This window comes from Topomyia yanbarensis, chromosome 1 (assembly GCF_030247195.1).
Source record: "Topomyia yanbarensis strain Yona2022 chromosome 1, ASM3024719v1, whole genome shotgun sequence".
NCBI lineage: Eukaryota > Metazoa > Arthropoda > Insecta > Diptera > Culicidae > Topomyia > Topomyia yanbarensis.
This window is the reverse complement of record NC_080670.1, coordinates 184,806,382-184,831,397: the sequence shown is the minus strand read 5'-3', so window position 1 is coordinate 184,831,397 and position 25,016 is coordinate 184,806,382. Positions and strand designations below refer to the sequence as shown.

Sequence of the window (25,016 nt, the reverse complement as noted above, 5' to 3'; positions counted from 1 at the left end):
ACTTCAGATTGTCTAATTTACTGAGTCCTTCGGTTCTCTTGTGCCATTTTGTACCACTTCCTCGTTGAGGTCCAATTTCTTTGCGAACTACTCGGTCTAGTCCCCGACGATGAATCTAGCCTACTTCGACGGAGAATTGCCCGGCGAAAGAAGTTCTCACAATACCGATTCGTCTTTGTTTTCAGCACCAAAACCTCTTGAACCCTTTGGCTTCCTTTGCGCTGCTATTTAGCACCGCAACTCCTTTAAGCCCTTTGGTTTCCTTCTCGAACCATTTAGCACCACTTTCCCGACGACCCATCCAGCTGCCAACTAGTTCGCGCACTACTCGGTCTAGTCCCCGATGATGAACCTGGCCTACGGAGAGTTTTCCGCCGAGAGAAGTTCTCTCAAAACCGAGCCAACTAGCCAGGTGTCGCAGTCAGTTCGGCGAATCCGGATTAAGCGTGGCGTCCGGTTCGCTGGCGCCCAGACGGACCATACCCGGTGTTCTGCCGAAGTCTACTCGACCAGTCCCCGGCAGTGGACCTACCCTACTCTGGCGGAGAGTTTTCCGGCTGTGATGTCGAATATGATCTGCGTCGCATCTCTGTCGACTGCGTTCCACGTGTTTATTTCGCTTATCATTCTGTAGACGACTTTCTCCGGGTTGATGTCCGGCCCTCCCGTTTTAAGCATTTCCTTACGCATCGCTTCGAACCTCGGACATTCGAAGACCAAATGCCAGGGTGTCGTTGGGTAGCCGAAGCGATGAAGATACTTCCTGAAGCGGCCGTGGCCCGGAAGAAGCTGTGAGGTAGAAGTTCACCTCTCCGTGCATTGGAATGAGCTGGTAGGTGTATCTTCCCTTTTCCGTATTGTCCCGTTCCTACTACCACCTCGCCATCAAATCGATTCTCACCATCTTCCTCGCGCTTCTGGTGTTTCTCCGATTGTAGCACTCGATATCCTCCGCCAGGGTGATGCAGATGGGAACCATCCCGGTGATAACGCATGGTGCCTCCGTCAATATTGTTCTGTACGCTCTCGCGACTCGTACGTCCATCAGCCGGAACGTCCTGTTCATCTTTTCACGGTCCCGCTTAGTTTTCAGCGCCGCACCCCAGGCGGGAGCTCCATATAGCAATATCAAAGACGAAACACTAGATAGCAAACGTCTCGGGCCGCCGACGTTTGGCATGATTCTCGCTATCGTGTTCGTTGCCTTCGCCGACTTTTCGCAGGCATAGTCGACGTGATTGTTGAAGCTCAACCGGTCGTCGATTATCACTCCCAATTGCTTCAGTGCACGCTTCGATGCAATCACGTGCCCTCCGACGTCGATCTGCATCCGCTGAACCGCTTAGCAGTTACTGACCAACAACAACTCCATCTTGTGGTGGGCTATTTGCAGCTTGACCTCGTTCACCCAGCTCTCGATCGCGCCTATTGTCTCCGTCACCGACACCTCCACTTCTACAAGTGTCTCACCTATCACCGTTAGTGACACGTCGTCCGCGAAACCCACGATTTTCACTTTCCTGAGCAACCGCAGTGCTAGGGCTCCATCTTACATACCGTTCCAAAGAGTTGGACCGAGAATGGAGCCCTGAGGAACGCCTCGTACAGCAGTACTCTGCTCTGGAAGTAGCTCTTCAGGATCTGTCATAGATAGTCCGGAACCTTCATTCTGTGCAGCGCTGCAGCGATGGCTTCCCAGATGGAGCTGTTAAATGCATTCTTCACATCTATCGTGACCACCGCACAGTATCGATCTCCTATAGGCTTCTGTTTAGATGCCTTCTCGGTACTCTCGAGCACTGTCCGAATTGCATCTACTGTCGATGGTTCTTTGCGGAATCCGAACTGTAGCTTGAATAGTTCGCGCCTCTTCTTCCGTGAATTTCGTCAACCTGTTAAGAACAATCCTTTCCAGGAGTTTTCCGAGTGTATCCAGCAGGCATATAGGCCTGTACGAGGCCGCATCCCTGGCTTCGGCAGCAACACCATCTTCTGAATCTTCCACATTTCGGGGAAGTTGCCTTAATTTCGACACTTCTGCAGCACCATCCTGAACATGTTCGGATATGCCAGGATCGCAGCTTTCAGCACCACGTTTGGTATTCTATCCAGACCGGGGGCTTTCTTTGATTTCACTTGCCGATCGTGCGTGTTTGCTCCTTCTTCTTCGCCGTACGGTGTTTATGGCCAGACAGTTGGATCGTGCTTCGGGAAAAGACCCTCCACGATTGTCTTCAGCTAAATCGGACACATTTCGACTGGCGTCGTCGAGCCCAGCATTTTCGCCATCACGACTCGGTATTCGTCGCCCCAGGGACTGTTCTCTACTTCTCGGCCCAACTCCTTGTGGCAATCTGGCTTGCTAAGTCTGATCTCCCATTTTAAAGCGGCCCTAGCTTCCCGAAACGATGCCTTACGCTCTTCTCTATCTGGTCCCGATATTGCTCTCTATGCCCGCCTTCTGGCTCTGAGACAAGCAGCACGTAGCGTACTAAGCGTCTCGTTCCACCAGTAAGCCGGACGCCGTCTATTTCGGGATTCCAGTTTTCGTGGCATTTTGGCCTTCTTGTTAGGTCAGCCGCATCCACGCTCTCGGTCCCGCCGTTCGGCCGAAGTATATCAACTGGCTTTCGCCTTCTACTTTCACATGCCGGTCATCCATCTCGGTGCTGCAGCAGGGTTCCGTTGACCGATACGGTAGTGAATCGCCGGGTAGTCACTACACGTATACGTTTCGAATACTCTCCAATCCATGTTCGCCGTCAATGAAGGACTACAGAATGTGACGTCGATGATGGACTCCCCCGTCTCTCCGGAATGTACTAATAGAGCCTTCATTGCACAATCGAACGTCTAACTTCGCTAGATCTTCCTGTAGAAAACACACCCAGACACACCCCAGACGTTGAAGTCACCACCAATGACCACCGGCTTCCGAACGATCAACTGCTCAGTTAACTGTTCCTGCAATAGGCTGAACTGCTCCACTGTCCACCTTGGAGGAGCATAACAGCTACACACGAAGACGCCGTTGATATTGGCGATCACGAAGCCTTCGTATGACTGTTCTACCACTTTTTGAATGGGGAATCTGCCCATAACTTGTATCACAGCCGTTCCCGATCTATCCGCCACACAGTTACCATTATCAGAGGAGACTTGATACGGCTCTGCAATCAAAGCGACATCACACATAGTTTCTGCCGTAGACTGTTACAACAGTTACTGTGCGGTGCCACAGTGATTCAGATTTATCTGGGTTATCTTCATTACTGTTAGCCTGCAGTCGCCCGCTTGTGGGCAAAGCAAGCACTTCGGCCTCTGCGTGCAGTCTCTTGCAAGATGGCCCGTCTCCCCGTATTTCTAACACATCCGTTTGCAAGCCCCTACCAAATATCCAAAACCCAAATACTTGAAACATTTCTCCGCTTGTTTATTCACTCGGGGGGGGGGGGACATCCTGATCATCCAACCGTAACTGTGCCTATCTCCAGCGCCTTATCGGCAGCGGTTACCTGTAAAGGAATCATTGTTGTCTGAGTTTCCCCGTATACCTTCTTTAGACGGATTGTCATAAGTACCTCGCTCAGTTTACACTGCTGCTTCAGTGTACCTCTCAGCTCGTTTTCCGTCGTGATTTCATCAAAGTTCTTGCACACTATCACCATCTCCGGGTTAAGGGTTTAACTTCTGCCTTTTCGTCCATTGATTTGGAAATAGTCTCTTGCAAGGTCGAGCTGCTAGTCGTGGGATCCTTCTTCAACTCGAAGAGCATCTCGCCTTTTTGGGTACGCCTGAATCTTACCACGTTTTCCCCCAAATCCTTCAACTCCGGATTTCTCTGACCATTTTGAGGAGCGCTGCATACGTTGTCGCGTCATTGGCTTTGACGAGCACGGCTTCTCCCTTTAGCGCTTTCTGACGTGCCGGAGGTTTTCCTTTTCTCTTCTGTTCCGCCTTTTGCTCTTCCTCCTGCTTGTGCTGTTTCCCGTTTTTCTTCTTCCGACCTACAACGGTACTCCAGCTTTCTCCCTAATGGGTGACGACCTTTCCATCGGCAACAACAGCGTCTTCGAGTATCTGCCTCATCTCCCGCCTGGTCTTCCGTCTCCTGACGAGGTTCTTGTCCTCTTTGGAGTCGCGGAAACTAGCGTGTCCTCCACTCCAATCTGCCTCTCCTTCCACTGCTTCGGGTGGACTAGGAAGATAGTAACCTTAGCCGACGCCAATGCTCGCTTAGCTACCTCAGCCTTCTGCCTTGCCGTGTCGTACGCATTCACGGCAGACAATAGCGCCTTCCGGATTCTGAGAACCATCTCCTTAATGTCCTTATGGACATTGTTTCTCGCATCCACAATCTTGTGGAGCTCCTCCACCAGGCACTTCGCTGCCACTACTCTTGGCTTCTGTGAGATGTAATTCATCCCGCTTTGCTGTGGATGTTGTTGCTGCTGCTTCCCCTTTTCTTGTTCCCGCTGAATAACCTCAGCTGCTCCTGGTGGTGGTGACCTCACCAAACCACCTCTAGCGAACGGAACCGCCACGCCTGATCCGTATGTGTGGGTTTCAATATTATTCTCAATTTTGTTGAGTCCTAACTCCGGGCCGCTATCACCACTCGTTGCACATAGTCGCCTCTCGTGATCCCAAGATTATCTATACTACCAAAATCTCAGCAGCAGGGAGATCATGCAAGGTTTGACTCGATCCTTCATGGGGAGTAGTGTTCAGAGCCGGATCGGCGTAAAATCGGGAATGCTCCAACCGAACCTAGTACCACCAACTAAATGGTGACGAGTTTGAACGTACCCGGACCTGCCAGGGTTTTGTTAGGGCGGAGGCAGCCATGCTGTTAGCCCACTCGCCATTTCAAGTCGGTGTCATCCTTCGTCTGTCAGCCCAAAGTCATAGTCAGGGATGCCAAAGGTACTGGTAAACTACATTTTTTTCGGTATATTTACATTTGCACAAGCCGTACAGCCCGCTACAGCGACACATCACTACAGCTCTTGCCAGAACGGTAGTCAAACCGAGTACATTTTCCCGTAGAGAAGTAGAATACATTTTTGTTTTGCTGCTGTACTCCGACTGCTCGGTGAGAGTGTGACGTAGTAAAGTTTGTTCTCTCGCTTTGTACACTTTTCTCTGCGTAGTCAAAGGGAGAGGCCCGCACACGAAAGCGATGATGCCGGTCGTGGCGTAAACGAACCGCATTTATTACCGTCGTTTGTTATTGAACATATTGAATAGATTAAAAATATTAAAAAGTGTAAAATAAGGAAAGAGAAGCTGTACCGCTCGCGTCTGGTGGCTGTACTGGGGCAGTATTTCTTTGTCATGTTACTGCTTTGCTTACAGACTGCCGTACAGCACTGGGCGTCCTGCAGTAGCGAACGACAGCAGCGTCAAAAGAGAAATGAGAATGTAGGCAGAAAAATTACAGGTGCAGAAAAGGTAGGCATTTTGCATCCTTGGTCGTAGTCCAATTCGAAATCTGTGTTCCGTCCGTTGACGTTTGTCATGGCCAGTATACCATAATCAGGATGTTACTGGCGTCGGTCCTGATGTGTCGGTTGGCATTCCGGTTGGGCTAGAGTACTTTTATAGCTAAGATCTTAGAATATTGGAATCTTGGGATCTTAGCAGAAGCTGGACAGACTCGCTTAGTCGGACCTGCTTTCGGAGTTGTGGCTTTTTAGAGGTTTAGCAGAGTCCAATTCAAACCCTATGACAGCCTGGAAAAACTCCCCAACTCGCAGTAGGGCCGGGAGGGTGGGGGGTTCGTTAAGCCCCTAGACTCCTGTCCTTCCTGTCCCTTCTGCCGACTGTGTGTGTGTCTGTGTGTGTTAACCATCCTATCTCCCACTGGCCGGTAGCGGTTTACAGAAAGAAAGTTATTTCCATGTATTTATACACATACCAGCAAATTACTTGATTCCAGGATTTAGGTAGGTGCTAGCTCAATTAATTTTCCGATTACCCATTTCGTATACAGCGCAAACCGTGTTCCGAGGTAATAATTAACCAGCCCCGCCATAATGTAATATTTGTATCAAATGGATTTTAACATTCCAATAAGACTTTCGATTCCTTACATGAGGTACGAAATCGACACGTATTTAGTATATTTAATTGAATATAATATAAATGAAACATAAATTAGAATATGTTTTAGAAAAATATACCAGTTTTTCTGTGTTACCAATAATACACAGAGAACTGCATCCAGTCTTCGACAACATATCCCTCTATCCGCCCCTCGTCTGCCGCGCTACTAACCGCATGCATTAGACATACTCGGTTCATACACTCGCTGAATACTCACCAGAGGCACACTTCAGAGAATACATAAAAATCACAGCAGAATAAATGAGATGGAAATAAAAAACATGCAAACTCCGTATATTTCTGTTTCTCAGTGTGCACCGAGAAACAAAAACACAGAGCCTGCATCCCTCATTCAATTCGCTCACACTCCGCCTGCGATTCCCATGCACACCTTAGAATACAGCTCTCCGTGTAGTGTGCATATGAACTTTTCAGTGGGTTCGTCCGTCTTACTTTCGCAACAGCTTGGTTCTTCTCACACGCTCGTTCGCAGCAACAGCGTTCGTACAGCAGTGCTGAGCAGCGGGTGCGTTCGTCCCGCTTGTATTCGCTACTGACGATGCTTCTGCGGGGAAGAAAAACCTCCGAAAACGCTTTTTCGAGTCGGCCCACTTCAGGAATCAATTTCCTCCGGCGTACTCCACAATATCCGACCATCTGACGATCCTTTGGTACACCTTTTCAGCGAATAAACGCGCAAAAAATGTCTCGAAATGAAGAGTTTTTTCACTTCACACACGACGAACCGACACAATCCCAACAGCGCTTGTGCCACCAAAGCTGTATAGAACATTGCGTGAAAATGCTTAACCTCAACTTTACCTGCACTTTGAAAATTTTTGATTCCCCACAGTACAAGAAACTGGGTCCGAGTCGTTTTTAAAATCCAACACCTTGTAAACAAGCTCGCCGAACTGTCATTCTAGAGAAAATTTTCAATAGGACGTAAGTAACAATGAGAAATTTTCTTTGAGGTCTTTCTCTTCTGTCCATTACTCGGCCATTTCAACATTTACTACTCTACTCTTTGCAAAATATTGTAGTAAAAACCGTCAGCTTTCAATATGTACTGGAAAATTAGTACAAAGTGTTGTAATGACGTCGTAATAAACGAAAGAGAAAGTAAACAAAGAGAGGCTCTCAATGTTACTTACGTCCTATTGAAAATTTTCTCTAGCATTCTTTCCTTTGATGTCGTCATCATGTGGTGTTCTATTGAGATATCTGACGTTTAAAATACGCACACTGGGTACTCCACAAGAGCGAAAGAGATTGAGCTAATTGTAAAACTAGCGAAAATCTCAATCTTGTATTCTGTAACTACTGACACACGCTTTGGAAATAAACACCTCAATAGTAACAGGCACGATTCGATCCATAAACCATAGCTTGCTTAAATTGGACCCAGTCAGTGAACATACGAATAAAGATCTGAATAAAAACAAACAAACAGGAAGCTAGTTCAAATCTTCCGCTACGCAGCAGCATTTTAAACTTCAATGTTAACATACTTTTTGCTGAACTAAATTTGAATGAATTTTAACTGATGTTCGATTTCTGAATTCTCTTCTTTTCATGCTAAACGTTCGTCGCCCAACCATCATCATCATCGTCATCAACAACAACAACAACAACGACGACGACAGCCAAGAGGAATCCTCTTAGGTTTGAACTTCATCAACCGGCTCTTGACTCGAAAAACTCGTCATTGGAAGAACAGAACAACGCAGATCGCTGACCTAATAATCGTGTTTTGAAAGCAAACATTCTTTATTCCGTGCATGCACTGTTGTAGGGTGTTTGTTCCTATATTTGTCTTATATGTCAGGAAATATGAATTACATCATATTAACTCAAAAATAAATGTATATTTTGATTGAACGCAGTTTATTTGGTTGCCACTTTATTGACATTTCCATCCCAGCCTTCAGTTGTTCGTTTTTAAATTATTTGATTTTCTAACGAAAATGGTACCTGGTTCTCGATTTAAATTGAATTTTAAGAGAATAGAATGAATATATGATCTAAGGTAAATATAGGAACAATTCATGGAAGCACAAACATTTCTTTGTATTTTACTTCCTAGTATTACAATAGCGGGCGTATACAATTACACAGCAGTGACAAATAAATATGAATTAATTATAATAGTTTCTGTATTTTGAATCAATGCATCTGATTTTTTGTACCAGAAATTAAAAAGAATGCATGGCCTTGAGAACAAAGGAGGGAATCAGTATACCAGTGAAAGGCTCAGCAAAACCCGAACAAATGCTTTACTTCATCTTTTAATAAGACGAAAATTGGTTGAAACGATTGTGTGCATAGTGTCACAATACTTTTAGTAAGTACGATTCGACCTGGTCTCATCAGTACGATGCAACCATCTTGATCACAATCATAGACGGTCGGAAAAAGAGCTCTTACTAGCCGTCCTTTCAACAGAACAATGCAACAACTGATTCCGAAACCGATTGAGACCGATTGTCCAACAAATTCGAACTATCGACCCGAATGGATTGGAATCAAGCTAACTTCTGGACGAACCCCGCATTTACTGGACTGTGTGCTATCGAAGGGAAGCGTTGGTGGGACACGCGCAAAGAAGGCAACTACAGACTGGTGGGCCAAAACCAAAGCAACCTGAAAAGCTGTAATCCATACTGTCACGATTTGAAATATCCTCGTTGTTCGGTTACGTAGGCCATGAAGCGCTGTGAAAGTAAATTATGTCAACTTTTGGAATACGTAGAGCGATCATATTTTCAGCGCCTCCTTCTCTACAATACGTTAGTAATTCCGAAAAACGTCCATGTCTGTTAAAGTGTATTGAATTGCATGACAGTGCTGTAACAAACAACGTAGTAATAAAATAATGTTTGTCATTATTTTCATACAAATATGACGATTAATATACCGAAGTCTTTTAAAGCGGGTTTTTCTCCACTTAGCCTTCATTTTACTGGATACCATGATTATAAAAAAATGAATGGAATTTACGTTTTTGTACATCTAACATGGTTTGAAGGCATGTGTTCAAACAGTAAAAAATTGGACAAAAGAAGCTAGTATATCATCCCTGAAACCATCGTATCGATTGTGCACTTCCATTCTAACAAATTATTTATACAAGTCAGTCTTCATTGCTCTAGTGTCTCACACCTGCAGCAGACCAGACAAATTCTCACCGTCTGTCTCTTTCGTGGTCAGCAAGGTTAGTTCTACGCTCATGAATTTCCGAAGCAGTACACGTATCATTACTATATCCACACGCAGATGCGTAATATGGGGGCCAATTATGCCGTAACCCGGTAGTGTTACTCTTGCCGGTATAGCAATTAGGGTGATTGTTCTGATTTCCTGTTGTCTCGATTGTCACTCAATTGATTTGAATGGGGGTGTCAGAGCGGACCCCCGGATAGTCCGTATCCCAATAGATTGATCAATATGCCGTGCAACTGTTTGAAATCGACGAAATCAACGACAGATTATCACGATAGAATTGATGAATCCACTTAAGGGGGTGGCTTGCTTTAGGAGACAAGAAGCTGTCTTTATGTTTTTTGTTTGAAGGAAAAGACAAACAATAGCTTTTTTACATTTGAGGATCTCAAATTGTAGTGAAATATTCTTAGATAGTTTATCTATTGGAGTAAACAATAAAAAATCGGTTGTTTATTTTGTAATGCAGATTACCCTCTTATGTGACGACATTAGCGGAAAACAAGTACTCTATAAAATTGCAAGATCTGTCAAATGGAAATATAAGACCAAACTTTTATTGACAGATACTTTTTTTCGCCAGCTTAGAATCATTACCAAACATTTTTTTTTTTTCATTTTCGCGTGTACGTTTGAGTGTATGGACATTTTCAAACTTCCTTCAAAATAAGTGCTGCACAACGCAGTAACCAGAGACTCAATGATACGGTGGAGTCAAGAGTTTCCCATGGCTCAAGAGATACTATCCAGGGGGTGCCACTGTTGTCATCCGCTATGGAGATATTTATTTTATTTATTTTATTTACATTTATTGAATTCTTGTAGAATAAGGTACATCCTTTTTAATTTCTTCAATTGGATTTACTGTTGGAAAATCAAAGTCTTTAATTATCTTACATAAACTAAGTTTCTACTGTATTACTTAGATATACAGACTTTGACAGTAGTCAACATCTGGGAGGGAGGAACAAACACTACGCACGAACTGTAAATAATAGCACTTGTCAAGAAGCAAGAAAACTTTCGACAGCCAAAATCAATCAAGGTTGGCGACGCTTAAATGAGCAAATTTCTTTTTGCGTGTCATTGATGCAAGCGTGTTACCGGTACATGACTTCAATCGTGTGATGGGAATAAAGCCTGCCGCAGTATAAAATTAGTGAAATTTTGTTTTCCGGGTGCTTTACATTGAATTGAAGATAAAGGCAGACGGCAGTTTGGTTCCAGTACTCGAGTAAAAAACGAACGATGTGTCTCACCTTCTATTTTAAAAATAGGATTTTTGTGGCGTTCTTCTCTTTCATTCTACCATGATTTCCTAAAAAATTTCTTGCCCTGGATATTAAAAATCGTTACATTATTAAATTGAAGCTGAAAAATAGAATTTCATTCTATAAAAGTTTAACTAACAGAATCCTTAAATAAGGAAAATAATAAGAGAAATATACCGGTTTATTTTGAAATTTAAAAGAAATCTGCAAAAAAGCTCCAGCTTATTTCATGTTCTTCCATTCGAGTGTAGTTTATGGTTGACGGCTCCAGCTCATATCCAGGGCCGGCGGAAAGCGTGGGTAGTATGGGTAGTACTACCCACTCGAAAATCACCGAGTGGGTAATTACCCACTGGAAATTTTGAACCATTTCAAAAAATTTAGATGTGCAACGCATGTATTTCGCACTACACACATTTGAAAACATCGCTGTGCCACAATTCCATTTCCATTTTCCATCCGAACGTGACTTAATGTGAATGTAATGTAAGCGTGTGCATTGCGAAAAGGGAAAAAATCCTTACTAATGGACCCCTCACCCTATGCTTTCTACCCACTCGGGCGTAAAGTGTTTCGCCGCCCCTGCTCATATCTCATAAAAACATGTGACCTACTTTTTTTCCTGAGATGTTCGTTTATTGAAATTCTTCTGACGACGGGTTGAAAAATTTATATTTGTCCTTTCTTTTCACTTCAAAGCGTGATTTATTTTATGTTAAATTCTTGCAAAAATCGCTTAAGGGGTTAATGCTAAATTTTTTTTGCCTATTCTGAAATTACCTGTACGAAATTCCATCCAGATCGGGGCACTAGACTTCAAACTACTTTTTGTTTAAAATTTTGAACATCCAAAACATCGATTTTATAGTCAACACAGTTTTTTATCGCAATTTTTTTGGAAAACCAATCAATTCTACTACACCAGAACACATTTTTCTTCTACATTTTTCTCACTTTTTCGATTTTAGTTGAGCGGTTCGACTGGGAGTGTGTTCACCGCAAGCTTCTGTGAAAAATGAGCTTCGAGGACGCGGCCGAATCTGACAGTTTGCAGTATTTTTTATGCAACTTATTTTTATTTTCTTCGATAGTACGACTAACAAATTGCCTTTCGCTTTTCCAAATAAAACTTGCTTTTAAAAAATCGCGAACTTAAATATATGAACTTGGTTTGTAAGTAGAATCAGTTTCTATGTTTAGAAAAAAAACCTCATATATGTATTTTTAGGCTGTGGACCATTTGGCATACTTTTTTCACTTTGGTTGAAATTTAATAGCTTATTTTTCTCTCGAATGGTTAAATCTAACCACCCATTCCAAATGTTGACAAGTGGATAGGTATTTGGAATTGACAGCTGTAAAACCAACTTCAAGTATGGCACTAGCAGCCTTGGAACGTAAATATCCACATAATGAAATAACTGAAAATATGTTTGACGCAAAATGTTTTCGTTTTCATATTTGCCCTTTTGGGGGCGGACATAGCGTAGTTGGTAAATCAATTGCCTTGTACGCAGCTCACCTGGGTTCGATTCCTAACCCCGCACATAGGGTTATTTTTCTAAAAGAGATTTCTCTAACCCGACAAAGAGGCGAATGACCCTAAGGCTAAAACCTCTATAATCGAAAAAAAATATTTGCCCTTTGTTTCCTACTGAAAAATATTGCCAATCTAAATAAAATACAGAATACTGTTTCCTCATTCTTTCTACATTATCAAAAAATTTAACTGTCGAACTGTAAAATTTAACCATGCTATAGAACAGAATCGGATCATCTGTTTAAGCTGCAGAGCCCCCGAACGCTAAAAATATTATGTCGATGTCAATTTTTTTATCGAAGTAATTTGACATTTTTTTTCGAAACTTTGATTATATTTATTTGCATGCATCTAGGCCTACGTTGATGATTTTCATTTTCTTAGCACACCTTCAAAAGAAACTTTAAACTGGGGCGCCATCAAATCTGAAGGACTCATTCTAAAATTGTTAAATGAACCACACAATTCTAAAACTTTCTTTGTACGTAAATCGTCATTATTATTTGTTTTTACTATAGATATGAAAACAGCTTTTCATTCACATGTTTTAAATATAGGGATAATATACATTATTTTAAGTCAAAAAATATTTTTGCGCTTCCAAAAAACCCTTACGTCACAAAATATTTTTTGATTCTACATTCCCATTTCTTGGAACAGAGAACATTTACAGGCTCGTTTCATTTTCACAACTGGTTTCAACTACATAATTCAAACGCCACTTATTAAGATTTACAAAAATCCAAGTGAAAAAGACGCTTTTGTTGAATCCTCCCACTAGTTGTTTTTTATAGTGACCATTTCCTCTTTATATTCAAATACAGTCGTTCTGTATGGTAATTTATTTCATTAAAATGTAGATTATTTGAAATTTTCATTAAAAATTAGCGTTTTTAATATTTTACATTATAGCAAGATCGCAATATTGTGTTAAAACGATGCTCGAAATTCTTGAAAGCATCCAAATTCCTATTCCTCGTTGAAGACATAGAAATACAATTTATTTGACGATGGCAATACGGATTACCGAAAAGTTCATCTGGCTAATGTGAAAATAACATTAACATCACAGAAAACCTTTAATAATACTTACTACTTCGCCCAATCTAGACAAAAAATCAACGAAACTTATTATTCGGAAATGCTTTCAAGCAAGAATAAGATAACAATACTCTCATTTCCTTGATGTTCACTCTTTTGTGGCTCGGAGTGACAGTTTCGTTCTGGCTGGCTATGACATTCACATTTATTGAGTCTGTTTCTCCCTCCCAGGTCAACATGAGTCTAGCCGCTTCTAGGCAATGTGGTATATACAGGTCTGGCGAAGATGGCACTTTCGTATTCGTAGGATGAATCATACATCAGTGGTGTGAGTGATCACAGTATAAATCGACTTGCTTTCGTCATAGCGGTCGTTCCGCTCCCATTGAATCGTGTGACCGCTGTGACGTCGACCCGTTGTGCTTCTGGATTGTTTACATATTTTTGGTTGCCAAACTAGCAAACCGTGTGTTCTGCCACACCTATATATACAACATTGGCTTCTACCCAGTTAAACTCATTCCGGAACCGGTTCGGATTTCTGAATGGAGTCATTATGGATTCCAAATCAAATGCAACAACCGATTCCGACTCATTGCATTGTTGCATTTGATTTGGAATCCATTAACAAAGGCAGATGGTGGCTAGTACAAAATGGTTGCCTAGCAGGAGGCTGGTACTAACTCATGTATGTAGTAGTAGAGGGGCCCTCAAAAGGTCAAACAGAAACCGCGCTGACAATCGAAGGGGTTTTGCTTTTCATGTTGTTCTTTTTCGTTGGCAGGATTGCAGAAAACCTTTATTACGAGATGGCCTATGGCAGCAGGTGTTGAGAGTGAAAGATCTGTCTTGAAATCTTGAAAATGTTTTGTCGCTGATTGTTTAGAGTGATGATTTTGTAGGAGCCGTAGGAGCTAACCTACAGTAACAGCAAATACAAATATAATTTGTATTTGGTAACAGTAACGCTTTATAGGCGACTTTCTAAGAGTTATGCCCACGATCAAAATGATAAACACTGGACAATTTTTGATTTCCGAAATTTTCTAAAATATTTTTGCAAAATAATTTTCTTTTTTTTTGTTCAATTTTCGACCGCACTGAGTGCTAATCACCGACACCAGAGAGGTGACTCCACCATTTGAGCTCTGGACAGCGGCCCACCAACCTATGGACCGAAACCAACAACTTTACTTCTATGACTCCCAATCAGTCTTCCCAAATGAACATCGAACACCATGTTTGCTCTAGTTCTGTGCTAATCCTACACCATCATTTCGTGTGCAAACTCGAACGCGCTAATGCGTACCAAAACACGAGCACATGTTCATCTGCACAACCGAACCCCATGTACGTACGTGGTGTTCGTACACACAGGTTCTTGATACTAGTTTTCTCTTTCTCGCACCCATCATCATTAGCATTTACTCATTCTGTTTTGTGTGTGCCTTTCTTATGAATGCACACGGTGTACGTACACGGTATTTAAACCTAAGTTTGCACATCGTTCGCTTGGGTTCGGTGTTCGATGCGAACCTGTACACAAAGGCAAAGCATGTTTGAGGTTGAACGCGTGCACGAAATTTTGTACACGGGTGCAAACTTGTCGACGTTCATGGGAAGACTGCTCTCAATTCATGGCCCCGGAAGCTCGCGAGAACGAAGCCGTATGACAGAGATACCATTCATTTCTGATGCAGCTTTTTGCAGTTGTCATTATAACCTGACCAGCAGCCACGAACACCAGTATAGGAGACTGTGTGTTGGAATTTATTTCTGTAGATGAGCTTTTCTTGGCAATTCCTGAGCAGGGTTATCCGTAATGTACCGTCTGTTCACAAAAGATCCAGATGCTATAGTAATAAGTCTTTGATATGTACCAGGAGTGTGTATTCGTACTATCGTATTGTGTTTAATACTGTACGGTCAGGTTGAAGTGAATGGGTTTGTCCACCTGCATTCTCATAACAAGAATATCGAAATATTTGGATACCATTTCTTTATTATTTGACATGAAACTTTCAACGGCCCCTTAGCAAGTAAGTGGTACCAGATCATGAAACCGAACCTCGATTTTTCCACCATCCACCATTGCCGGTCTGCCTTTGGTTATTGTTCCAGGGATCAATTTTTTTTTCTGATCTAGAAAAGTTTGTGCGTGATAATTTCAATTCGTTAGCTCAGTAATATAAAAAGATTAGTTGTTGTAATTACGGTATTTTTTAACATTTTAACGACATTCAATTAGCTAGAGATTACTGGGTAGAGAAAGTTATGAAAATTAGAGCCATAGTACTCAAGTGAGAGCAAGGATGTGAAGTAAAGAGATCGGAAAACTAGAAGTGGCAGGGTCATTAGAACAGGCCCAATATCGTACGGGCTTAATCTTTGTCTTCTGCTAATGAGGGTCGAGCTTAGGCAGCATGACTACGAATCACCCGAGTTCACTAGCATGCGTCCTGATAAAGGTAGATGTGTCTATCTTTACCGTGACAACCGACTGGCTCTAATTTTCATAATTTTCCCTACTCAGTAATCTCTAGATAATTGAATGTCGTTAAAATATAAAAAAGAAAATGTGACTAACATAGTCGAAATAAAAAAAAGGAAAAAAAGGTATTTTTTAATTTTTCATTTATTTGACAATATTACCCAATACTGTGAGGTCATGGATGTAATTCCACTTTTAATTCTTAAATATCATGAAATATATTTTGTGCCAAATTCTCGTGATGCCATTGTTTCTAACAGCAGATCGCCAGATCAGGTACAAAGCAGAGTTGAACTGTTTCACCACATCCTCAAATCGCCTACCCGGTCCAAAATTTCAGGGCAAATTTCACCACAGTTGGGGCAGTTCAGATATTAATTTGAGTGGCACTGAATTGATGCTATACTTAAGTAGTTCATATCTTCACATACTTATTATAGGAAAGCGCCCAACATTTGCACGCGCTGGCAGAGAAGAAGTGTTAGATGTAACTCTCTGCTCTCACGGTATACCGCATGAGTTGGCAAACTGACTCGTACCCAACGAGCTCAAACTGTCGTTATTTGATCATAAGTACATCTTTAATCATTTAAATGTTTCGCTAGATTCGTCACTTATCGTAATCACAAATCTACGAGCTGGAACCTCTGCGTATCTTCCGATGGTTGAATCTCCAAGTGACTTGGATAAGGTCGTGGATGAAACAAACTCACTCATAGTACCAGCATACCCAGATGATTGTCCGCTTCAAATTATGCGTGTTTCTAGAGGAACATTTTGGTAGAGTACCGAACTTGTTCGACTCAAAAAGTTATTTAGAAGAAAAATCGTAGGTAGTTCTGATTCTTGGGCATCGTAGAGCTTTACACCGATAAGTCTGACCTCCTCCCTTCTCAAATCAGTGGAACGTTTCATCGACCACTGCGTTCAGGATGTTAGCTTGGGCGAGCACCCGCTGCATGCAATGCAACATGCATATCAGCGGGGGAAGTCTACTACCACCCTGTTACACAATGTTGTTTACAACATTAAAAAAGCTTTTCAACGAAAGCAATCAAGTTTAGGAGTTTTTCTCGATATTAAAGGTGCTCTTGACAACGTGTCTTTCGAATCCATTTTGGGAGCAGCACGAAGTCATGGAGTAGCTTCATACATCACGAACTGGACACACGCAATGCTTAGCAACCGACATCTGTGCCCATCGCTAAGACAAGTAGAGATTAGAAACTGAGTGTCTTCGTCCTCAAGGTGGTGCGCTGTCACCACTTTTAAGGAAGCTTGTCTCCGATGGTTTGTTGAGAAAACTTAATAAGCTTGGGTTTCCGACAACCGGAGCTCGTCCGTTGTAGTTCTTTGACTCTTAAATTATTGTCGCAGATCAAGTTAAGTACGTTGGGGTAATTCTTGGCACAAAATAAATTGAACAGCTCACATCGATTTCGGAATCAAGAAAGCTTGCATGGCCTTCGGCGGGCTTTCGGCAAATCTTGGGGACCCAAACCGGAGTATATTCAGTGGATCTACACAACAATTGTTAGACCAATACTGGCGTACGGGTGCCTTGTTTGGTGGCAGAAGGGAGAAGTTATGACATTCCAATCAATGTTAAATCATCTTTAGAGGATCGTCTTGACTGGTGCGTTCTCGACAACACCTACTGCTGCTCTAGAGGCACTCTTGAAAATAAAACCACTATATGTGTATCTGAAACTAGAAGCACTTTCTTGTGCAGGTTACTGAGATCTGGAACAGTAACCCAATACTCACACTTACATGTAGTTTTTCTTTTAAAACTATCTGTATGAGAATTCCTCCTTGCAAGGAATGGCTCTCTGGCTGGATGAAGCGACAATTTGAAGATTATATATTTTGTTAGACTGACGGTTCTTTATTGGACGGCCGAGTCGGTGCTGGTGTCTATTGTCGGGAAATGAGATAGGCAGGTACTGTACCGTATTTCGAATAGAAATCTTCTCGATTCTGTGTGGCGTACAATCGGCACTTTAACAGTGAATTTGCGGAAAAGGAATATTTTTTTGGTTCTGACAGGCAGTCTGCTCCGAAAGCACTTCGTTCGGCAGATTCGAGATTAGTAATCGCATGTCGAACTCAAGTCGAAGAACTTGAAGAATGGGCGGACGAATTGGCTAGAGCGGGTTCGGCGACTGACTTCGTTGGTCCAGAACCAGTTCTACCACTATCGAATAGTTGAATAAAGCTTAAGATTCGCTTTTGGGCTGCATCCGAACAGGCCTTGAACAAAAACTTTTCTGCCAGATGTGAGTGCGAAAATGTCAAAGAATTCGCTACATTTTTCCAAACACAACTGCAGTATTCTAGTCAGGGTACTGACTGGACATTGTAAGCTCAATTATTACATGGCTGCTATTCAGCGGGCTGAGTATTATTCGTGTGATCATTGTGACTCCGATTACGCAATTTCATATCATTTGATATGCAATTGCGTATCCGGATTTTTGGTTCACCATACATAGATGTACCTATGTACAGAGAGCTGAAACTCAAGAATATGCTATTGTTCCTAACCCTGTATGGTAAAGACCTATAGTTTAAGCCATATTTGAATGACAATATCTCTTCGAGGGTGTTGTTGTTATGTTATCCCAATATTCCCTCGCAGGTGTTAATATACCCGCTGAACAAGAAGTGTATTTTATTCCCTTGGGAGTGGAGAATACTTCCTTATTGTCTATGTTCTCTGTGTCGTTATTTTTCTTATCCCCAACCTTACTACAATCGCTACTGATTCTGATTCTGAAATTCTGTCGTGACGGATGTGAAAAAAGTGCTCTCAAATAAGCTCAGTATTGTGATGTCCTTTCTAAAGCAAGCAAATGATATTACTGACAAGTATTTTATAAAGGATTACCGTGTCTACATTCCCGTCTAAAAGTAGAGATCGACGGGGTGATGAAGAGCGCTACACCATTCACTAAGACAAACTTTTACGATCTCTTGGAGCAGAAAGAGACATCCCTTGTTACTGCACCTAAATACCATGGACAGATGAGATTCCTTGAAAAGGCTAAAATTTTCATCTTGGAAGCCCACCAAATATAAAATATAAATGTGCTGATATAAAGCCTAAAAAACCGACTCTGATTTTAGTAATTCTAGATCAAACGAGGTATTTTTAGCGCTTCCAGGAGCACCATAAATCTCAACTGACTTAACATTTCAACCGAGAGATTCGACTTAGCGCAGGATAGGCAGGGGTGGACTTAGGTTGGGCATCGCCCACTTTGTGTTATTGCGGAGCTCCTCCCGACACCAAGTAGACATCAATTCTCACAGTATGAAATGCCTCGTTGTTTTTGGATTGAAAAAAATCTCTGCAGAAAAATCTTTAACTCTACGTGCGAAGTTGGGAATCGAACCCAAGTAAGCTGCGTACAAGGCAATCAATTTACCATCAACACCACGCCCGACTCCTGTCTTCTCGATGATGATCAATTTAACTCACTCCACAATATTTGCTATATCTGGTCTGTCCTATTTATATTCGCACGAAGAAAACGAGTGATACAGTTGACACACTTATTTTATGACTTATCTTAATTGATTCACAAAGTACCCGGACAACCACTCACTACGGGCTTGGCTCACGAGGGGCCGACGCCAATTTCAAGCAATAAAATTCTCTTCTGTAATTTTTTATACAGATTCTGAAAAATGAAAATTCCTCATAGAACTGCTGCAATTTTGATAAAATTAAATGCGACTTCAATGCATTAACCCTAGAACGTTGCACTGGGGTACAAATTTACCCCACGCCTTCTTTGGAGCCGTGTGAAGACGAGAATTCGGCATATACCGACCTGAGACCCCAATCATAATTCAATTTAGAATCCCTAGTAAGAGGGGGAAAAGGTGGTATAACCAGTATGCTTAGGGACCATTCATAAATTACGTAACGCAAAAATTGCTTAAAACTGACTCCTCCATGTAACAAATTGTCACAAATTTCTCCATCCCCCCTCTCCTATTACGTAACAAATTCGTGTAAAAAATATTTTTCTTCGGTGAAAACATGTTACGTAACGATTTAGCTTACTCCCCCTTTCCCCTATGTCACAACATGTCACAACTTATCGTACCCCCCCCCCCCCCTCTAAAAGCGTTATGTAATTTATGAATGGTCCCTTATAGCCTTCGTAGAAGTAGGTGTCAAAGTTGGTGTGGGGTACATTTGTACCACAGTGTACGGTTGTCGTTAGCGTTTCGTCAGGTTTCGTGCTGTCAGTGGGAATGTGACTCGTGACAATACCAGCTCAAATACAGGTTGTTTTACTACGTAAGAAACATCTTATAAAACCGCTTTCAATCATTTTTTTCAATAAATTTAATTTAATTTTGAAGAAGAAAAAAAATCGTTCTCATTTTTGCTAATTTTCATTGTTTTATTGTTTATTTTTTATAGTTTTTCAAATCAATGAATCGCAAGTATAATTTACGCACAGTAACTGCTGTAACAGTAACGTTGCGTGTTACCAATGTATTACTGGTCAGAAATATTTTTTTCATTTCAATTTCCACCACATTTCGTGGTATTTTCCAAAACCTGGCTTTTAAACTTTCACTCTTCCAAAGAATTGCACTTTTTCAAAACTATCTAAATTCCATATTTTATACCATTTCAAGACCATTCTTTTAAATTTTAAGAATCATTTGATTTTTTTTCAAATCGCTTGAAAATTCGCAGTTATAGTAATTTTTGTTAAAAAAGTCAAAACCGCGATTTTTTCACTTTTTGTTTGTCCAAGCTAATTTATGTATAATTGATTCAATAAATTCCGTACTGTCTCTTACACAGCTGTTTTCGCAATTAAAAAACGAAGAAAATGATAGATTATACATTTCTTTTGTTTGCATTTTTACCTGCGAAAATTTCGATCAAACGCGTGGGGTACATTTGTACCCCAGTGCAACGTTCTAGGGTGGAAAACGCAAGTGCAACGTTCTACAGTTAAAATTAAATTTCACTCTCGATACTGCCTACGCGTTACTTCCTGAATCCGCCATGTTTGTTTACATTGCTCGATTGGAACCTTTGTATTTGGAACAATTGGAATATTTGGATTCAGTTTTCGCTCTATACAAACATCACATCTGCTTTCTACAATTAGGTGGTTTTTGGAAATTAGTTCATTTTACCCACTAAAATGCACTGAACTATTATTTAATGCCCAATTGGCCCCGCTTTTCTATCAATTTTGTCGTAAACCATTGTAGAAAGGGGCGATGATTTTTCAAGGCTATATTGATGACAAAGGCATCAAACAAAATCACCGAACCAAACAAATTTTTCTCTCAAACAAATCTATTGCCAAACAAGGTTCAAACTTTACACCATGGGAAATAGTGTTTAAACACCGCGTAATTTAATATGTATCGTACACCAGCAGCTACATCAACTATGTAAATGTATGCTTGAAGGTCGCCTTCTTTTTCCGCAGCTATCGAGACTTACAAATTTATTCTAAAAAGTATGTCAAAAATAGAGTCCATCCCAGACTAGACCGTCTTGTCCAGAGTAACAAGTTAATGTTCCCCGACCAGTCACCTGACGATCCCCCATGGACCGGTGCATACTGTCATTGGAATATGTAGGTACATAAATACATACCTACATCAGTGACCGCGAAATTTATAATTGACTTTTGAACCGCACGGTTGCGGTGGCGGCAAAATTTGCACCAACTTGTGCTGCTGTGCCCTGCTGAGAAAAAAAAAACATTTTCTGTGTCTCTCCGTCTCCCCCAAGCTAAACAATCGATCAGACCGACGATGTAGTTATCACGAATCACTGAAAAATGCATAGGTACACTTACTAGGTAGTTGACTAAAACAGTGCCCCACGAGACTGAGTGCTGCCGAATCCGGCCTTTCCCCCGCCATCGGCGACAACAAGAACCACAATGGATCGGCGCATCACAACAGGAACCAAACACACCTGACCAGCTGTTGGGTCCCCTCCTCAAAACACCAAACGCCACTCTCTAAAAACCACGTGCATTGGCTGGCGGTAGTGTAGTGTATAGATCTAATGTCTGCTGGCTTCCTCTCATCCGCCAACCCGCCCCCCGCAGCCGTCCACTCGATAACAACGCAAAAATATACCTAGAAGAGTTCAGTCGCGTTCTAACCGTTTGCGGGCGTGGAAGTCTTTGAATGGTCTCGCGTACCATAAACAATTAACAACTGCACATATCTACCGGGGCATCACCAAGGATTTCGTGGTTTGCTTTGTTTTTTTCTTTCTTGCAAATTCGCACACATTCTAAAGAAATCGCTGGTTGGTGATCTCGAGCATGTGGTGAGAAGCTGTTTTGTTTGTTGTGAATAGTTTTGCTGTACCTTAGCCCAATTTGGCATTCGGTAGAGAACGCGGTTTGCGCGCTGTTTCAGCCTATAAATCACCCTCATTTTATTTTCGCGTGTGAAATTGGACGTGATTTGAAAAAAAGAGGACACCGAGTTGTCAGCTGAAATAGTTAAGTGGTGCACTGGATAGGGTTTCGTTTCGATTTTTTTTTGCTGCACTGAAGTTACACCAATCGGTTCAGAATGAACATTCTGCAGGATGATAACATCGAGAATGCGATGTCGGTGTTCCGCAGCGAAAGGTAAGTCCTCAGAACGAGTAAGTTTATATACCTTGAAGATGTCACGCTTGATTGTCGATGTACCTTACCCACCTATACTGGTGCTCCGGCGGTGGTGGCATTGGCTATCGGGTTGTGTAGCTCTGATGTATGATTATCAGCTTCTAATTACTCCCCCATCGACGGACGTCGTTGTTGTGTACCGGTTTTGAAATGGATAGTTATTCGACAAGTTTTGTTGAGAGATACGACACTCGGACGCCCGAATGAGCCGGACATGGAATACTAATTACAAGGCTACCTACGAACGGTAGTCTTTTGAAGGTTGTGTTAGCTGGAAGTGATTTTAAACATGTGCAGTACACATACAGCTATTGCTTGTTGAGCTACTGTAGATGTTGTTGGTCCAGAGTGGTGGAGGCAAGGAGAGTGGGGCGTTTGGGGCTTAACCTTCCGTTCTCCAAATCAAAACATTTTAGTTTGATGAAAAACAAGATATTTTGCTAAACATGCAAATGAGGTACTAAAACATTTGCTTTTCATCAATCCACTGAAATATATGTATATAATTGGAATTGTCAATTAAAATAATGAATATAACTTAAAAAATTAAATAAAAATTAAAGTAAATTAAATATTAAGTGTAAGGTACTCGTTTACATTGAACTGTCCAAATAACCTGCAGTGATTCGAATTTGATAAAAATGAACATAGAAGGTAATTCGCCATTTAACAAAGATATATTCCGCATTGGCTCTTCAATTTTACATCTTCGACTAAAACATATCGATCGCAATACTAAGATGCAGTTATATTTTTCGATTTTTTTAACACATTTAGAACAGCTCGACCATTGTGTTGTTAAATTTCAAACAATTTGCAATTAGGCAGAAACTAACTCAGTTTCGGACCTAACTGCTGTCAAACTGTTTGAAGCCACTGAACTGAAAACCGTATTGGGTTCCAACCTGAAATATTCTTACTGCAGTTGAAAACTGGAAAATCCAACCAGCGACAATCGTTTTTTCTCTTTTTTGGTGCTAATTTATGATGTCGGAAGTAGTGCGCTGTATAGCGCATCATTGTACGAATACAGCGCACTACTGCCGACGTGATTCCATTGTTTAGATCCAAAGAAAATACGATTGTCGCTGGTTGGATTTTCCAGTTTTCAACTGCAACCAGAATATATTTCGGTTTCGCTCACACCACCGCTGTTTTGCAAGAACCCAACTCAGTTCCATATTAAAAACGTTTGTTTGAAGCAACTAACCTGGGTTAGTGTCTAAGTTCTCAATCGAAAACGACGTAACAGAACACTATTTCAAATAATTTTCATTACTATGTTTGACATCTGACAGCAGAAAAAACAAGTAAAGTTCAGCTGAAAATAAGCCGGAATTCCGGCTGATTCCAGTTAGTATTCCGGCTCCAGTGACACAACCGATTCTAACTAAAATCGGTTGTGTCACTGGAACCGGAATGCTAATTGGAACCAACCAGAATTCTCATTTCCGGCTGAACTTTACTTGGTAATATTGAGAACGAATAGCCAAAACATAGCCTTGCGGACACCGTGCTCTAGATATATTGTGACAGTTCCACATTGTACAATTTCTCATTTTGAAACAAATTGCGAGCAGCCTAAGCTTGCTTATATCTCGAATAACATACATATGATAAGAGCGTTCCAGCTACCTGTCAAAATACACTTTGAGGAGGAATTTTAGATGCACCGTTAGTCGTTGAGTACAGTGCAGTGGTGATTTTTCCTTTTGTCAGTATCTGCCATCAGACTGTTCGATGATTAGCGATTTGTACATTCCCTCAAAGTGAATTTTGACAGCTGTCTTCAATCCCTATTCATTACAGCACAGTGCTCTACTTATCATGTGATTCTCGAGATATGACCCTATTCTCCAGTCAAACCATTCGGATCTTAAATAGATTCAGTATGGATTCCAGCTCAAAAACAACCGATTCCGAAACCGATTGATTTTTGATTTCGAACCAAAACCGAATTTGTTTAACTGTGTCCAAAGAGAATAGGGAAAGAGACGAAGAGTGAAAACCACTCCAAACGGCAACACTCTCTTTATTATGATTTCAACACATAATGTTTCGCAACCGCTTCCCAGCTATAATTTTAAATGACTTCAATTTTGTTTTGAATTCGCATCGTGTCGTAATCGATAATAATTTTGTTTTCGGTGAAAATTAAAATGAAGTGCGTCGCGAGTTTTTGTAGAAACCAATTCATGGGGTTTCGGAATATAAGTTTTTTTCGATTACCAGCGAAAAAGGATTTAAGGCTGAAGTGGATTGCTTTCTGTACGCTGCCAGATGAATACATCGTTTCTGATAATTGCAGGATTTGCAGCGTAAGACATTTCGTCGCTGTTGTGCTATCTTATGACAAGCGCCATTTTGCACATTTCGAGAAAAACGATTTTTAAAGTTTGAGATTGAATATCTTGAAACTTATAAATGGTACAAACAATTCAAAGAAGACAATTAATGCTTCTATCTATTCTGTATTAATCTCTCAAATATTACGAAGTCGGTTGACTATGTTGCGAGTTTTTACTATAAATGTAAACAAAAGTCGCACTCACACGTGTCATAAGCGTGTATTGATGACAAACTTTGTATGGCGTGTCTTAATTGTGCATGGAAAATTTTCCATAGAAAAAAACATCAATTATTAACTTTTATTC

The 25,016-nt window shown here is 41.4% G+C and overlaps 2 protein-coding genes across 6 annotated transcripts in view; both read left to right on the top strand.

Moving 5' to 3' along the window:
- Nucleotides 1–8,227, top strand: part of LOC131684072 (calaxin-like) — a 41,621-nt gene extending 33,394 nt beyond the window's left edge. For all 5 annotated transcript variants that reach the window (XR_009304613.1, XM_058966638.1, XM_058966627.1 and 2 more), the window contains one exon: nucleotides 7,755–8,227. Coding sequence is in view for 4 of the 5 variants with exons in the window: in XM_058966638.1 (XP_058822621.1) it covers nucleotides 7,755–7,773 (19 nt within the window). In the remaining variant the exon portion in view is untranslated. The remainder of the gene's footprint in view (nucleotides 1–7,754) is intronic.
- A 13,598-nt stretch (nucleotides 8,228–21,825) lies between these two features.
- LOC131684054 (short-chain dehydrogenase/reductase family 16C member 6) overlaps nucleotides 21,826–25,016 on the top strand; it is a 61,538-nt gene continuing 58,347 nt past the window's right edge. Inside the window, exon 1 of the mRNA XM_058966582.1 lies at nucleotides 21,826–22,320. Within this exon, the coding sequence (XP_058822565.1) occupies nucleotides 22,262–22,320 (59 nt within the window). The 5' untranslated portion in view covers nucleotides 21,826–22,261. The remainder of the gene's footprint in view (nucleotides 22,321–25,016) is intronic.